The following is a 17,450-nucleotide window of genomic DNA, read 5'->3' as shown; positions in this document are numbered from 1 at the left end:
CATTTCATTTTGAGTGCTCATAATATGATTTAGAGTTTCCTGCTGAAAACATTTCTCAGGCAGGTGAAGTTTTTCGTAACAAGTTTATTTTCATTAAAAGAGGATGGAAAGAGTGTATCCTCAAATTAAATGATGTGGTACAATTAAGTTGTCAACTGTTTTGTTAATCTTAAGAATGTTACTTGTAATTTTTCATGCATGGGCTTTGTGGATGTTAGAGTAAAGATTAATACTGGTGTTAGGTGTGTAATAGGTGTAATGCATTTTGTTTTTGTGCACCTTTGTTGTCTACAAAGAAATAGACAAAAAATTAGAGTAAAATATATTATAAGTCCTGTTGTTGTGTCTTGGTGGAGAATGTGCAGCAGTGATGGGTGGTTGGAGTCTTCAGTTAAATAATATATATTATATAGAAGACTAATACCCAACAGCCTAGTAAAACAAAATCAAAAGGAAAGACTGTGCTAAAAATAGCAAATACAAATCTCTGACTAATCATATTCTGATAAACAAAAATCAAGTCAGAAATGCTTCACAAATCAAAAGGATATCCAGGGTACAGGCTATAATGTGGGATGTAAAATGTACCCTAGGTTTTGGAGATTATTACAGAACTAGGACCCACACTGTGGTGGGAATACACCATTTTTCAGTCTTAACCTCCAAGTGCCAGTCTCACATGAAGAAATTCACAGAAATAAATAATAATTACAAAATATTCAAAACAAAGTATTAATAAAATAATCAAAAGAAATAAATTAGAAGGGTGAACTGTGGGTGCCGATGCCTGTACCATCCCACATCTGTATTCTTCATTGCCTGCAGACAACTGTGGTAAGGCGATTACTTTCCAAAGTAAAGAAGGATAAAATAGAGAGAAAAAATAAGAAATAATGTACTATTACCATGTGCAAAGTAGGATAAACTTATTTTCTGAAGTTGACATTCCAGCCACCCTTTATAGTGGTAAAACTCTAATTAGTATAACAGTAAACAAATTATACTACTACAGAATCCCAACCAAGTTATCTAAACTATTTAATATAACTCCCAACCTCCATCCATCAAGTCTACTGTAACTATCAATTTTCAGTCTATAAAGAAGCCTTTATATGCAATAAGGTGTTGATCCACATAAAAATAGTTCCAAGTTTTTTAAATTATCTTATTAACAACTAAAAATACTTATCAGAAATGTTTGGTAAAGTCACCTTAATTTTTACTTTATTTAATATTTATCACACACTAGTTTAATAACTAATCCATTAAATATTAATTTTGCATCAGTATTACAATATTATCATTTATTACTCTTCTTCTTCATGTGTCAAATCTGCGGCAGACATCGACGATCATGGCATGTCAGACTTCTCTGTTGTCAATCCTCCTTATCAACTCGATGTTGCTCATTGAGTTTTTGGTGACACAGTTATTGAGGCTGTCGATATATTTAGTTCTTTGACACCCTCTGCTTTTCCTCCCTTCTATTTTTCCACATAGCATCTGTTTCTCTATTCCATTCTTCCTACAGATGTGTCCTAGAAATTCCATTTGTCTCTTTCTTATAGTTACATTAATTACAAATATTACAAAACCTGAAAAAAAAATGCTTATAACAGAAGAGTATGATACATTACTATTAACAGAAATTAAACCATTTATATTGCAGAAAAAAGTATTTTGTTTTATCAAAAATATTTAGACTGATATCATTATCTGTTATATCCATTTCTAGATAATATGCCTCTGTATTAGAAACTGAAGTATCTTCAATTAAAAATACTACAAGATAAATAGTGTTAAATTATTTATCTTAGGATTATTTAATAATAGTAAAATAATCAAAATAAATAGAAAATATGCGAGAGTGAGATGTGTGTGCTCAAATCCACAACATCCCACATCTATATCACCCTTCACAGTCTCCAGACAGTTGTGGAAAGATGAAAAAAACCATGAAATAAGGTAAAGCCACAGGAGTGTAAGTTAGATAAACTTACCTCCAGAAGTTGTCATTCCAGCCTCCATTATAATAGTAAAGCAGTAATTAATAGCAAAGTAGACCAATTATACTTGTATAGTGATAATACTTTATTTTGTTTTTTTTTATGTATTTATAAAATGTATGTTTTTATTCTTGAAGTTATGTGACATTTTGAAACGTGAATGATAGTGTGACTGATTCATAACAATTTAGTGTAGAATATTCTGCTTATGAAATAAAATTTGATATCAAAATTCTTCATGGCTGGTCTCCCATCATTTCAAAAGCAAATGTTGAGCTTTGCTTGTGTACAATTTTTGAAATAGGAGAGAGAAGAATACATCATGGCTCACAATATATAGATATGGGTCATTCCATGCCAACTTATCCAGAGAACTTTTCCCATGCAAAATCCTAAAGATATATTACGTAGCTGAATAAATCAAAATAATGTTTTTGCTTAAATTTGTTCAGGGAAATTTATGACATGGGCTGGGAACCCCTAGATGAATTGGCATGGAATGACCTATGTATATATAAGATGTCATCACAATGTTTGTAAAAACAAACATTTATACAATTTTCAGATGGTTACTGTGTGTTGTAAGCTTTATCAAAAATTACATTAGGAGGAAGGAAAAAAGTATTTTAGGAACAGTAACCAATAAACAGTATTATTTTTTATGTGAAAATAAGAATAAAATACCTTGTGCAAACTTAGTTTAAATATTGTGGCTTTAGAAAAGTGTCTGAAAAATAATCTCAAAGTTGTTTACAAATATTCCACAGGTGTCAAAAATTTTTTTCTTTGAACAAGTTGCTACCTCAAGATAAAAAAAACAGGGTGTCTATCTGTTTCCTTGCCAATCCTGTGAAAATTTTAATGTTGGAGATATGGGTAGAGATTTAGATATATGACTTGCAGAGCATAATAAGTGTTTTAAAAATAACCAAACAAACAAATGCTGTTTTTCCACATGAATGGAATCTTGATGATAAAATTACCTGGGAAACAACCAAATTAATTCATAAACTAGAAATGATGTCAAAAAAAAGGTGAAGTTCATCAATTCACAAGTTGCAAGATTTGAACACATCTAAAGGTCACTTTGAGTTAAAACTACTTCCTGATGTCATGTGCCGTTAAGGAACTTTGAATTTTCATTAAAAAATAAAATTTATGTCTCTCATGAACATGTGATGGATTGGAAATGTCAAAACTTGTTTCCATAAAAATTTAGTGGATGCAAATTTTATTTTAGATTACATTATATTGTGTATTTACTTTTTATAAGACTAATTATTGTAATGGTCACCTATAATTCCTGTTACTACCTGGAAACATTTGGATTTTCAACTTGTACATGCATGATATGATGTGTTGTAAAAAACGTTTTTTTTCAGTGTTACACTGTGTGCTTTGCAAGAATTTGCTCAACCACTGACAGTTGATTTTTTGGAAAATGGATCATTTGATGCTCAGGTATATAGAAAATTGTTGAATAGAAATTTTAACTGTAGCATATATAACATAAGTTAAATTAGATTAGTCAGCTCATATTAAATAAGATTAGTGAGTTGGATGTATGCAGAGCTTGTAAATCTTAAGTCCTGAAAATTCTGAAAACAATTTTCAAGTATTAATATTGATGAGGGAAAGAATTTTTATATTAACGAACTTAAGAAATAAAAACTGAGTTTTAAATAATAATTTGCTAGTTCTCATAATGGGATTATCAACTTTGTTGATATTTTTTTCCCTTTTTCTTGGATTCACAACACACACACACAATCAGTTTGCTATACTCAAGTTATGGATATAAAGACCTTGAAGATACGTGCAGTGACATTAAGTTTCAGGGAATTCACTTTGTTAAAAATTTTTGTAGATTTCATTTAACTTTACAGCATTTATTGATTGAAACAGTGGGCATCTGCTGCTTCAATTTATATTGGTTATTAACTGATTAATACAAAACTTATCTGGTCCATGATTCTGACTCGGAAAACACAGTATTGCAAGTGTGGACAAGTTAGCCTTGAAATGATTATGAATGGTAAAAGCCTACAAAAAAATTAAATTTCCAAGAATGCAGGGAAGTGACAAACAAACCTTAGAATAGGCATTTAACTTGGTTGTTGAAGTCAGTGGTTGCAATTGTGTGAACAAACCTTATTGTCTGTATCTTTGAATCATGTTGTATAGGTGCTTGAGTATTTGTGGGCGAAAGAATCCATTGCGTTTCATTATTTTTACATTTGTGAGAACATCGTGGAATTAACCCAGAAAAAAAATTTGCTTAGCTAGTATCATATTTCAAAACTGGTAAATAAAACTTTGCAGTTGGAAGAGTTTTTTTGCTTTTATATTACAAAATTCTGAATTTGAAAATATGAATAAATAATCTAATGTATTTGTTAGAACATTTGATGAGGATATAAAGCAAGTATTACACATATTATGACTAGGAATTATTTATCATACCATAGAAGAAGACATAATGAAAATTTTATTGTTCTGCTTTAGTTGATTCTTATAAAGATGGTACAGATGTCTGAAACTAAAGTATATGTTAGTGATTTTGATCAATCTTTTCTTAAAATAGATAATTGTAAAAAAATTAAAAACGTTTCTTTCCTGATTGATTTAATTTGGTCTAAGAGTAATCATGTTTTTTAATTTTACTCATTATTTACATTTTTGAATATTATTAATCTACGTATATTGAAAGTAATAGTTTGTTTTAGTCACATATATTTATTGTGTGTTATATACATTCTTTGTGCATGAAGTTTTCAAGACTGAATCATAAGCTGTTGACAATAAATATAGATGGATTCTTAAAACCAGTGTCATAACTACTGCAAGCCTTTTCATCTTGTTGACAGGGCTATGTAGCATTGCAACGTGTTGAAACTGCAAAATGTAAGATGCCAAAAGAAATAATTAGTTGAAGTTGTCAGAGTGGCACGTAGTTATTTAATGACTTTACTTAGTGTTTCTGTATCTTTGTTACTTAGCATTTCAAGACATTTTTGTTAAAAATGTGAAAAAAAGGTATCTTTGTTTTACTATTTCTGTACACTGGTTTAGAGAGATTTGTATGTGTGTTGACTTATGAACCTTTACATCTGAAATGACCTCATCAAGGCTCCAGACAGTTTATCAGACCCCTGAAAATCTATATTGCCAAACAATTATCATATAAACTGTGCACAAATAGTAATATTGGATTCAATGCAACTCTTAAATTGAAAAAAAATGCTTTGCAACAGAGAAAGTATGTTTATGTCACAAGTTCTATCTGGACTGTAAAATGTGGCTTGTTGAAACTAACAGTTTCTTCTCAGGTCATCACTGAGTATCTGAAACTGTTTTAAAGGCTAAGAAACTAGATTATTGCTAAGAAAACTTTCATTTTCTGAGCAAACTTGTCTTCAGCAAAATGGTTAAAGAAGTTAATGAGATAATCTTCAAGACAAGTATGAAGTGTCTATACAAGAAGTCGTCATTGGTAATGAAACACAGTTATCAATTCTTTAAAACTATTGAAAAAGATTATAAATGCTCAGCAATTTCAATGTAGACCAAAGATAAATATGAATGTGTTAGTATGCTAACCTCAAGAGATTAAAAATCTAGTTAAAAATAATAACAAAATACTATGGTGTTAGTGTGAATAACAGTGTTGTATTTATGCATATATTGATGATTATTTTTGTTTTGAAATTGAGAAACAGTGCATATTCTGCATTATTTCAGAATTTCTGTAGGTATCATGTATAAAGTTTTTTTGTAAACTCTCACATTAGCATGTCCCCCACTGGTACAGTGGTAAGTCTACGGACTTATAATGCTAAGATCAGGGTTCGTTTCCCCTCAGTGGACTTAGCAGATAGCTCCATGTGGCTTTACTATAAGAAAACAAAGAAACACATGAATGCCCTGGAGACTGCACTACTGAGGATAAAAACAATTTTGACTTTCTAACATTTACTAACATCTGTTTTTATTCTCATCTGCATTATAGCAGCATGAGGTTTGAAAGAAGATAATGACCCTGGGGATTTGAATGAAAGTCTTTGAAAAGTGTGTGAAAATGCTGGAAGTTTGTTTTATATAGTAGAATGTGACTTCAGTGTGTGTGTATGTGTACATATATACCAATAACATTGAATAAAGTGAGATGGTATTTTTAGATGTGTTAGAGCATCATTTAAGTTCAGTATAGTGAATTACATGTTTATTGTAGTAAAGTAATTCATTGAATATTAGTTAAGTTAGGATATCACTCATTTTTAACAAGTCATTTCATTGTTTCATTTAAAACTATCATTGATATCATATAATCAGTTATTTGTATAAAAAGACATCATTAATGTTTTATAATTTAAGCCTGTTGTTTAAGTCTAAGCACACCACTGAGTTTTAACAAGTCACTCATTAAGTTGCTACATGCAAAGTTAATTTAGTTGAGTTCATTGGTATAATTATTAAAAATATCTTTTAACACTCCTACGAAAAGTGGGGCCTAATATGCCCCAGAGCAACTTGAAAGGTTATTAATATTAGGCTAATAATTTTGTATTTAAATGAAATTGCCATTTAAATCCATTAATGAATGGATTAACGAGATTCCCACTGTCTCTATCTACTATCTAGCAAAACCACAGCCAGGGGAACGGGCTTGGAGAAATCAGGACTAGAAACGTCTTTTCGTAGGAGTGTTAAAGCTTCTGGTATATGTTTAAGTCTAATGTGGAGTAAATTGACATTGATCCAATGTTAAATCTATTAATCTTCAGTAAATCTTGATTTTGGCATACTGAACATAAAATAACACTACAATTTATTACAAGGAAACATAATCGGTAACATGTGAGTATTCAGTATGGTGAATTGGAATGTATGAAACTGCATGCTTTAATATGTTAGACTTAAGAACTAACACTGTAGCATTGCTGTTAACAATTTAACAAGGCATGATATATTTGTGGCAGAGCACTGTATATTCATAATATTCCTTTTAGAATTGTGGAACCTATTTTCAGTTTTTTGTATTTAATATGTTTAGAATACTTGTTAAAGAATAAAAGTTAAAATCTAAAGGTTCCTTTAGATTTATTGGCAATTAATTTTCTTTATGCTGTTTCTCTAGTATAAGAGCACTTTGAAGTTATAAGTATTAAATGTTTAACACATCACTACAAAGACTTTTTTATTGATAAATGTAGGCTGTGCAATCAGATTAAAGATGCCCTTGTTTAGTTTGAGACTGAATGCTACTTTATGTTATCATTAATAATTTACAAAATCAGTTTGTTTCTTTTTAGTTACTGTTATAATTTGAATTAAGAATACTATATTCTTAGTTAAGTACTTTTTGCCATCATTGATGGTTACAATGTTCATTTTCAGCTATGGAGTAATTATTTTACCCTTGCTGTTGCCTTCCTCACTCAACCTTCCCTGCAGCTGGAAACATTTCTGGAATCTAAACGAGATAAGATTTTGGAGAAGTGAGTGTAATACATAATATTATAAAATCTCAGTCTGTTTGTTACTTGGCTTATATGTGTAGCCTCCATTTGTTTATAATCATAATAATTTTATCATAATATTACAGTTGGTTTTATGATTCATGTGAAAACCAAATGTTTTCATAATAGTTTTATGAAATAGTTGATTTTCATTTAGGGAAAACTGTGTATGGGAAAAATAATCCAGATGTCAGAATGGAACAGATAGTGAATTTTTCAATATCACTGTTGGTAGTATGATGGAACTTCAATAATATACAGAAATATATTGCAAGCTTTATTAAGAAAAAAATGAAATCAATTTCTTCATCACGTGTAAATATTTTGGCAGAAAACTGGATCTTAAAAACCTATCCTGAAAAAGTCTTTAACTCTAGTAATAATAATAAACTAGTAGAAAAATAAACTTGTACATTAATATATGTTATTTTTCTTATCTTTTGGAAATATTGTTACAAAACAAGTGAGTTGTTTGTGAATGGGAAAAAACACAGTAGGAATGAAGTGTAGAAATTCAGGACACTCATGGAGGAATAACATATAGAAAAGATAAATTAAACTTCCTGAAAGAAGCTTACAGAGCCTTGTATTACTTAATGACAGATCATGTTTTCTTTCTTTTTCTCTTTGAGTTCAAAATAAGTTTGAAAGGGAAAGATATCTATAAAAGAAAAGTTATTTGAAAGTTACTGTGTTATTAGATTCAATGATTCAAATCAATTAATTAGCTTAAAATCACATTGCATGGTAAGAAACTTTCAACAGCCATTGTGATGCCAAGTAGACTGGAGGCAGTGTTGAAAAGTATGAAACTACACCTAGGTAACTAACACAGTTTATAGTAAAACTCTTGTTCAGTATTTAACTTAATATGGTGGTTTATTACTGTATAGATTATTTATAAAATTTCAGAAAATTATTAATTTAATGCTTGTTCATTAATTTATGTTAATCAGTGCAATAATAAAATTAACTCTCATCTCTGCTATTAGTTGGATGCTTTTAAGGCACTGGTAACTATAAAATGGGCATTTCTTTCTTAAACTTAAAATTATAGATTGCTAACATAATAACTTTTTAATAATTATGATTTATACAAATATTCAATAAATTTAACAGTTTGCATACAAATCTTTTTGCATGAAGATTAGATTTTGAAATTTTTCCCATCTGTTTTTTTTTTTCTTTTGTGATGTATTTTACAAAACTGTTGAACAATAAACAACATTCATCTCCATAAGCATATACAATCAGTTTCATACTGCATATGAATTATTTTCTCAAGTTGTTTATACTTTAATGATGATCTAGTAAAATCTGTTAATAGCTTAGAAAAAAACTTGAATGTTTCGGTCATGACATTGGCATATGTTCTCATTGGTCATTATATATTTTCTTCTTTTTTATTTGTAAAGTTTTGAACAATATCTAATTATTTGTTATTAGTTCAGATTTGGTGTTTATGAAGTAAATATCCTTGATATGCTGTCAGATTCTTGAACATGATGATTGTTTATATTTGTAAGCACATGATGTTAATGTAATAGTAAATTAGTAAATAACTATTTGCAAGCACAATGATGTTTATTGCCAAATATTTGCTATACATTATGGTAATACTTTAATTTATCTTCAGAGTATTGTACTTCCTAGTATTACATAATTTTTTTATTCTTTCTGTGTTTTGCCAAGCATCCTTTCACATCTGGTTTCTCTGTATTTCCAGACCTTTCCTTCATTTCAATTTAGTTATTAATTTTCTTGTGATTATAGTTTACTTTGGAACAAAAAATATAAATCAAAGAATTGTCAATCCACAGATGAATAAACTGTTTTTCATTCTCACCATGTCTCCTGGTTTGTACAACTGACTTTGATTAAATCTGATGTATGGTAGAGGCTTTTATTACTACATATATTGGTAAAGGTTGTATTTTTCTATCTCCTTAGAAGTAAATTAACTAAATTTCATTTTAGTTCTAAAATGTATTTGTATTTTTCATTCTGATTTGCATTTTTTTGTTTTTTCTTTGTAGGTATGGAGACATGCGAGTGTTGATGGGTTTCCAGATTCTTTCCATGTGGGATAAACTAGGTAGTGTTATACAGACTTATTTTTAATTTTATGTGAATTGGCTGTAAAATATTTTAAAATAAGCTTAATGCTGTGTACAAGGGGTAGGACAACTGGATCAAGCCCATATTTAACCCATTAGATGTTGCAAAGGGAAATTATTGATACCCTTGTTTGTGCAATAAACACAAACATTAAGGTTTTTTAAAAACATATTTTGTTCTTTTAGAAGTAAAGAAGAGTATGCAGAACAATGGGCAACATCATTTGTCTGCCTTTGTTTTGTTGTTATGAGATTGTGAATAAAGCATGTTGATGGCTGCTGACAACCCTGGTGGCACTCTGTAGGAGTGACAGCATGGTGAGGTGTTGCAGGAGGAGGGTGGAGGGGTGGGTAACTTGTGCTCTTGATGTGACTTTGCTATTGCTCATCAGTACTTATTATTATGTATCTTGGAATGGCTGGTATAGGTACTAACACTTTTATTGATAAGGAGAGATAAATGTTTCGACCTTTCTGAGTCATCTTCAGGTTAGCAAAGAAAGAGTTTGCAACTAACCGTTGCCAGGAACATGTCTTAGAGACAAGAGTATAAATGGGTACAAGGTTGTAGGGTGTACTGCAGTTGGATGTTAGGTTATTAATTAGTATATGTATAAAGTTTTTCCTTTACATTGGTCTAAATTTGGTATTAATTGTAGAAGTAGGGCATCTTTGATTTTGCATTTGTTTATATTTGTTTCCCTACTTATTATCTGGGTGTTTTCTGTGTGTTATTTAATTGTGTTTATTTAATTTGCAGTGCCCAATAACATGTGAAACTGTTTTATTGTGTTCTTTTAATCTAGTTTCCATTTTTCTGCTTATTTCTCCAATATAGAATTTGTGACAGTTGTTGCATTTTATTTTATAAATTATGTTGGTGTTGCATTTGTTAGTGTAGTTTTTACATAGTATGAACTTTAATTTTGTACCTGTTTTTTTAAAAAAATTAGTGTATATTGAAATGTTGTGTTTTGTTAAGTTTTTTCCAAATGTTGGTTATTTTTTTGTTGATGTTGGGAACATGTGGTACGCAGCAGTGTAAGGTTTTGTAGTTTGTTGTATCTTGGGGTTTATTGTTGTTGGTCTAGATGTGTGTGTCTATAATTCTTTCCACAGTTTCTGGAGGAAATTTGTTGACGTTGATGAAGTGTTCTTTTATTTTGTTCATTTTGTCATTAATTTTATTGGGTGAGCATAGTTTTGTGGCTATGTTTATTTGGTTTCTTAATACTGAATACGAAGACTATCTTGAAAATTGGCATTAATTATAAAAGATTGCTCAGAATAAGTACATGTTTTTAGATTTTCTAAGTTTTCTTGTTGTGCTCTTTAAATGATGGATTGAGATTTTGGAAAGTTTAAACACATTTCAGTGGTTGATATGATAATCAGTATGATCACACAATTATTTTAATATTTTAATTAACTATCATTAACTGATGTAATTGTCAATTGTTTTAGTATGTATAATATACACATATAAGAGCAACCAGGATAATTTTAGTTGACAACAATAATTGATAAAACTACCAGTAATTAACTCAGTCATTAATATCTGATGTAAAAACTAGCAGTTAGTGATGTCATATTATAATCACTATATATGCTTCCAGGAGAACATAAAGTGTGCTTTATTCCTGCTATGGTTGGACCATTTCTAGAAGTAACACTTGTTCCAGAAACTGAGTTAAGAAAAGCTACCTTACCAATTTTTTTTGATATGATGGAATGTGAACAGAAGACTCGAGGAAACTTTAAACAGGTAGATTTGTAGAATGAAAAAACTTAATACAGGACAATATGAAATTATAACTAAGATAAAAATTATTTGTACCTGGACTGCATCTTGAAGGGTTACAAAAACTAATATATTTTGGTTATCTCTGCTTGTCTGTCAACTATCTGTCAATTCCCAAAATGTATAAATGTCTAAGGTAATTCCATATTTCAGTGAAATAAATGTGACTTGTAATATTTTTAGATGGTATGGTGTTTGATAAAATGTATTAGTAAATCTAATAAGATATATAATTTTCTAATCAAATAAACAATTTTGTGTGAAGTAGTCTTCCTATAATCTAATTTTTTGATGAGTTTGTGTTTCTATGTGTTGATTTTTTTATGTAGCATGTTAGATTTATTTTGTTGCAATTATTAAAATTAAGAATGAAATATCTGTATTTGCTCTTTTAGGTGGAATCTGAACTCATTGACAAATTAGACATTCTAGTCAGTGAAAATAAAGGGGATGATGAATACAGACAGCTGTTTAATACTATGTAAGCTAGTAGCATCCTTACATAATAGTATAATTATTTATCATTTATCTAAACAGCATGAAAGTTCTAGAAAAGAAGAGGTTACTACAATAATATCTTATTGAAACTGATTAAATTTTGGCATATTTACATAAGACTTAAAAGACAGAAGGTTGTGTATGGGAATATGAAGATTGTTTAATTTTTCACAAAACTGTACGAGTTTTAAATCGTATTGTTTTCACTTTCAGTGCCTCTTTGCTTCAATTATCTGTTTAATCTATGGTAGAAAGTTTTCCTTCCTGAGAGTTTGTGTGTGTGTGGTGCTATATCATAGAGCTTTAGATTGTTCAATTTTGCTGATGTATATATGTATTCAATGTTTGAGCACTTCTTTGGGTGACAGTTTTATGGTTTGACCAAATTTTTGTTGTTGAACATTCTAAATTCTAGTGAATATGTGATTTATTTTGATTCTAAATGATGTCATGACAAAGTCATTTTCTCTTCTTTTAGTAGTTGTTTTTTATATAATTATCTAGATATTTCTAAACACTTGGTCAAAAACAGGTGTGGTAACTACTTTTCAAAGTTTGTATTTCGTTTTTTATCATGTATTAGATACTGGTTCGAGTCTAGTGTTTTTACGTGCAATAATAGTTGCATAATTATGACGTAAAACCATCATGTATCCAATAGAGCTGGGAGATTGACTTTGTTAGTAGATAATTACTGATTACCTATGAGTATCAATGAAATCAATTAGTGTCAAGTAAAATAATAAATTAATGGAAATTATGATTCAGTCAATTTAATGCCATGAGTATAATAATTGAACAAAAATAGTGTTTCTGATCATTACTGTTTTCCAATTATTCCAACTAGCCAAGTTACTGAAATATTGCCACTCTAATTTCTCCTTATTATTTTCATTTAATGTAAGGTTCTTCACTTTTTTAACTTATTATTATGATGCACAAAAATAATCAATTAATCAAAATATCTTTCTGATTATTCCAACTATTCAAGTCTCACGGGATAATAACTGATTAGTTCAATGTAATGAATTCTGCTAGTTCTAAGTTCTTATATCTGCTATGAATAGCATGAACAGGACATAAAACTGTGATAAAAACAATACCAGTCAAGATACACAAAAAGAATGTTTAAAGATCCAGTAAAATTGTGATTAAAGCACATATGACTTTAATACTTAAATAAACTGAGTTATAAGTTGAATGTTTCCACTAAGCATGAATGAGCAGTTCAAGTCCCTATGAAAATTCCATTGAAAAGTCATTTTTAAAGTAAAATAGAAATGTGCATGATGTGAAACTTAAATCAGCATTGTATGTTTTCATCTGTAAAGCCTGGACACCATGATTTGTATAGTCTATGATAGCTACTTACATTAAAACTCAGGTTTCCATTGTAATAGTAAGTATATAGTTGATCTGAAGTATAATTTAATTTGTTTTTACTAATTTTTACTGCTTTCCAAGAATATTTGATCATGAACACTTGTTTAGCATCTGTTTAGACATTAAGATTTTATTTTGTGATAATTTAAATTAGTTTTAATAATAGAATATTGAAAGTTTGTAATAAAAATATTCAATAGTTTAATTAATATTATTGATTTAATTATAGACAATGTTGTTGTGTGAAGAATGTCAACATTGTTTAAATGACCATCTGATTTTTATAATAGGTATTGTGTTGGTACTGTTTATGTAACTGAATTATTATTTTAAGGGCTGCTGTCTTAGCATTTAAAATAAACGTGTGTAGACAAGTTGAATTGTTTCATTGTTTCAATTTGTATAATTGTACTATCGTACAGTTACTGCAGGTTCAAAGTTATTGTTTAAATATTACTAACCAAATCATTGGGATTTTCATTTTCAATTTTAAGAACTTTTCTAAACATTTGAAATGAAAAATTAAAATTAAGGTTTTTAAAAAAGTTAAAACTTAAAATTCCATTATATAAAACCTATTGTTTAGAATTGATTGTTTTTTCACTTTTCATTGCTACATCCAGGGAACACTTGAGTGCAGTGTAAGTTCTTCCTGTTGTTTATAAGCATCATTAAAATGCTAAAGTATGTTAATATTTTATTTATGAACTGTTAATAGAAATATCTCTTTTTATAGAAGTTTCTTCTGACTATATTTATTAGAAATTATAAAGTCAGTTAAAACCTTCTAGTTATAAAAAATGAAAAAACTGTTTATTCCAATATGATTACCTAGTTCCTCCCACAGTTACAGCTATTCTTTATTTGACTGCCTTCTATTGCACAAATGTTTGCTCACCACTTGTCTTGAAACTCCCACCTAATTCTGTGTGTATACCACATTTTTCAGCTACATTTAAGCTTGTAAATTAGCATGCAACAGTACTCCATGAATAGGAATATGACAAACCATCCTACTGCAGCTGAACCCAATCTTCACTTTTCAGTTTGACACACAGTGTTAAGATCTAGTACTTGATTTCAACCATTTCTTTTTTGTGAGTGTATTTTGAAAATACTCAATTACTGAATTTTCAATTTCATAGTGTTGTTTATAATCTATCACTGAGTTGGATTTCTTTATTTGATTGTGAAATCTATTTCTCATTTAGTAACCAGTAGTCTATTAGTATTTATGAATTGAAAATTTAATATTAAGGGTACAGTGATTACTTATGGTGCAGGCATTCAACAGTTTGTGATAATGGCAGCAGGTACATTATCAGTGGAGAAAATGTTGGCCATGGTTCATCAGTAGATTTTTTTTTTCATATGGCCAGTCTACTAGCAATTCTGCCATTACCAAAAGACTTAGATCAGGAAGACATGTAGTTGAACAGCTTTTCCTTCCCCCCTCCCCTTTTTTTTTTTGTGGCTGTATTAGCATATTCTGAGCCTGTTTAAACACCTAGTCCTCAATCACCATTTCTAGACTTAATGTATAGATATATTTTTTGTCACATGTACCATTTGATCTTTCACCCTTTTATTAACTGCAACACTTAACTCTGAATTTTATTTTCCTTCCTTTGCCTGATGCTGGATCCATGCTGAACATTTTGCCAATAAATTATCTGCAATAGTAAGTATGCTGTGTCCCTAATGTACTGTAGAGATTCATGCACTTGCAAACCTTTGGGTCATTCAAGTTTTGTTAAAATGACATCTCTCCTTTTCCTCATACCTGTTGCTTTGTCCCCTGCCTCAATTCCTCCCTCCTCTCAAGATTTCATTTCCTGCTAACTTCTCACAAAAGTGGTTTAAGACCTTTTCATCAAGAGTGCCATCAAACAGGTTTATTCTGTACTTCCATGATTCTGTTCCAGATTTTTTATGATCCTCAGGAAGACTGGTATTGGCAAATGTTTTTGATTTCCTTCCTTTGAATTGCTTCTTTGACTTGCTTTTGTTTACCATGTAAACCTACCTGTCTCTCAGATGGGCCTTTTTTCCAGGGCTTTGGATGATAAGATTTGATATCTCTGATGTTTATTTTACATTGCTATTCCTTGACTTCACATTATTATTTATGTTTTGTCTACAAGAATTACATTTGTTAATTTAAAGCTCTTTTGTGCAGGAGCTGGCATCCTATGCTTTATGTTGGGTGGTCTGATCATTTACCCAAATCCCACATTTTTGTGGGCTCAATTTACATATTTAAATGGCCAACTGGCTTTTTCTGGTTCCATCCTTTCCCAGAGTCTTCATCATATACCCAGCTTCTCATTATGTTATCAACATTGTTCACTCCACTCAACATTTTGTCCCTCTGGGAGGTCCTTTTTCCAATTCACATCTCAGTCAAGCCTAGCCTTCTCCTCTTTATCTTTGATCCATAGTATGTTTAGCTAAGTGGGCACTATCAGTGCATTTTCTCTTCCAGCACAAAAGGTTCCATATCTTTTTGGAACTTGAGTGTCACTGGAGACTCTTATTTCTCTGGGCTGTGACTACTAGTTGAACCCAGTTATTTCAATGGCTATGATCTCAGTTTGATTTTTCCCAACTGGAAGCATTTGCTACTTATTTGAATGTTAAGATACCTCTCTTTTGGTTGGCAGTTCCACATCATTTGGTTTTGGCCATGGATGCATTTAGTCAGGATTGAAAGAATATTTTCCTTTGTACATACATTCACATTTGTCTTCTGCCCTGAGTAGTTTCTTTCATCCAGTCCAATCTGTGTTGGTTCCTTCTTGTAACTCCTTTTTGTCTGGCTCAACAATGGTTTCTGTCCCTGTCTTTTTTCCAGGAACAACTTTCATTACCTTTTCCTCTCTTTCATCTTTTTCTGTCAACCTCATTTGAGGGTGCTTCATCCTTCTGATCCTACACTACATCATCATGTGTGGTTTTTGTACTTTCCCTTGTGTGAGGTCTGGGACTATTCCTACATGCAGCATCCCTGTTGTCTTATATAATCTGTTTTTCCTCCATGAAAGTGTATGATGTTCCATTGTTGGTCTATCTTGTGTGGACCCTCTCTTTCTATTCCTGGAGTATCTGATTTTTTTGCACAGTTGTTTAACAAAGGTCTGTCTTTTTATAACATTGTGAGTTATAGGGTGACCCTGTCATCTACCTTTCACCTTTGCCATATTTGTTGTATGTTTTCCTCTCCAGTTTTTTTCCTTCCTTCAATATTCTATATTTAATCTCACTCTGATTTACGTTATCTTTTGTGTCTGATCTGAATTTCTAGTGTTACATGTCATACACAGCACTCTTCCATGGCACTTACTTCTTTTTGTTTATCCATTGGAATACATCCATTTCTTGTGATAATTTTCCTTTCACCCTTATTGGTTGGGCTTGTCATATTTTGCATATTGGTTAATTCTCCCTTTCTCATGAATCTTGCCAGTTGTTTTGTGTATATTTCCATCAGATCCATTTTCTCACACTCTCCTTGACTGCTCATTTTTCTCATCCTTTAGAGGTAGTTGTTCAGGCTGATGTGTGAACCATTTCTCACACTTTTGAACCATGCTACTTTCACATGTGGCAGAGCCAGATTTTGTCCTCCACCTGTAGCTATTATCAACACATCGGTATAACTCTGAATTATTAAATTTCTTCATGTTTTGTTCAGGGTGTATTTTACATGTTATAGTTCCCACTCTGAAGCAACTGTTGCCTGTCTAGGTACACTGATATTCAAAATCTGCACATTGACATCTAAAAGATCTGTTTTGTTCACTCTTGAGAGGACATGTTGTACAAGGACCACTTGCAGGTTCTTCCTTGTGGCATACTGCTTCATAACATGGAATAACAGAAAGACTGCTACCTGTTTTTGATGTTCCTTAGACTGCTGAACTAGGAACAGCATGCTTTTCAAAATATGTTTTTATAGTCATTCATTGCATTTTCTCTGGTGATGTATTCCTCTGGATTCTACCCCTTCTTTCTTCCAATGGAGTATGGTAATCCTTATTACTTACCAGGTCCTAGCTATTGGGGTTGTTGACCATGGAGGAAGCTTCCTGAGGGTGTGCAGAATTCCACTCAGTTGGGAGTAAGG

General features: G+C 30.7%; 1 protein-coding gene across 7 annotated transcripts in view; it reads left to right on the top strand.

Moving 5' to 3' along the window:
* Window positions 1-17,450, top strand: part of LOC143253163 (dedicator of cytokinesis protein 3-like) — a 155,059-nt gene that overhangs the window by 104,976 nt on the left and 32,633 nt on the right. For 5 of the 7 annotated variants that reach the window (XM_076506529.1, XM_076506531.1, XM_076506527.1 and 2 more), the window contains 6 exons: window positions 3,389-3,467; window positions 7,404-7,504; window positions 9,562-9,620; window positions 11,259-11,407; window positions 11,839-11,924; window positions 13,948-13,965. In XM_076506529.1, coding sequence (XP_076362644.1) covers window positions 3,389-3,467; window positions 7,404-7,504; window positions 9,562-9,620; window positions 11,259-11,407; window positions 11,839-11,924; window positions 13,948-13,965 — 492 coding nt within the window. The remainder of the gene's footprint in view (window positions 1-3,388; window positions 3,468-7,403; window positions 7,505-9,561; window positions 9,621-11,258; window positions 11,408-11,838; window positions 11,925-13,947; window positions 13,966-17,450) is intronic. The other 2 variants (XM_076506530.1, XM_076506528.1) reach the window with 1 other exon arrangement.

This window comes from Tachypleus tridentatus, chromosome 6, assembly GCF_004210375.1.
Source record: "Tachypleus tridentatus isolate NWPU-2018 chromosome 6, ASM421037v1, whole genome shotgun sequence".
NCBI classification, from domain to species: Eukaryota; Metazoa; Arthropoda; class Merostomata; order Xiphosura; family Limulidae; genus Tachypleus; species Tachypleus tridentatus.
The sequence above is the reverse complement of the archived record's forward strand: the minus strand, read 5'-3'. Positions and strand labels throughout refer to the sequence as shown.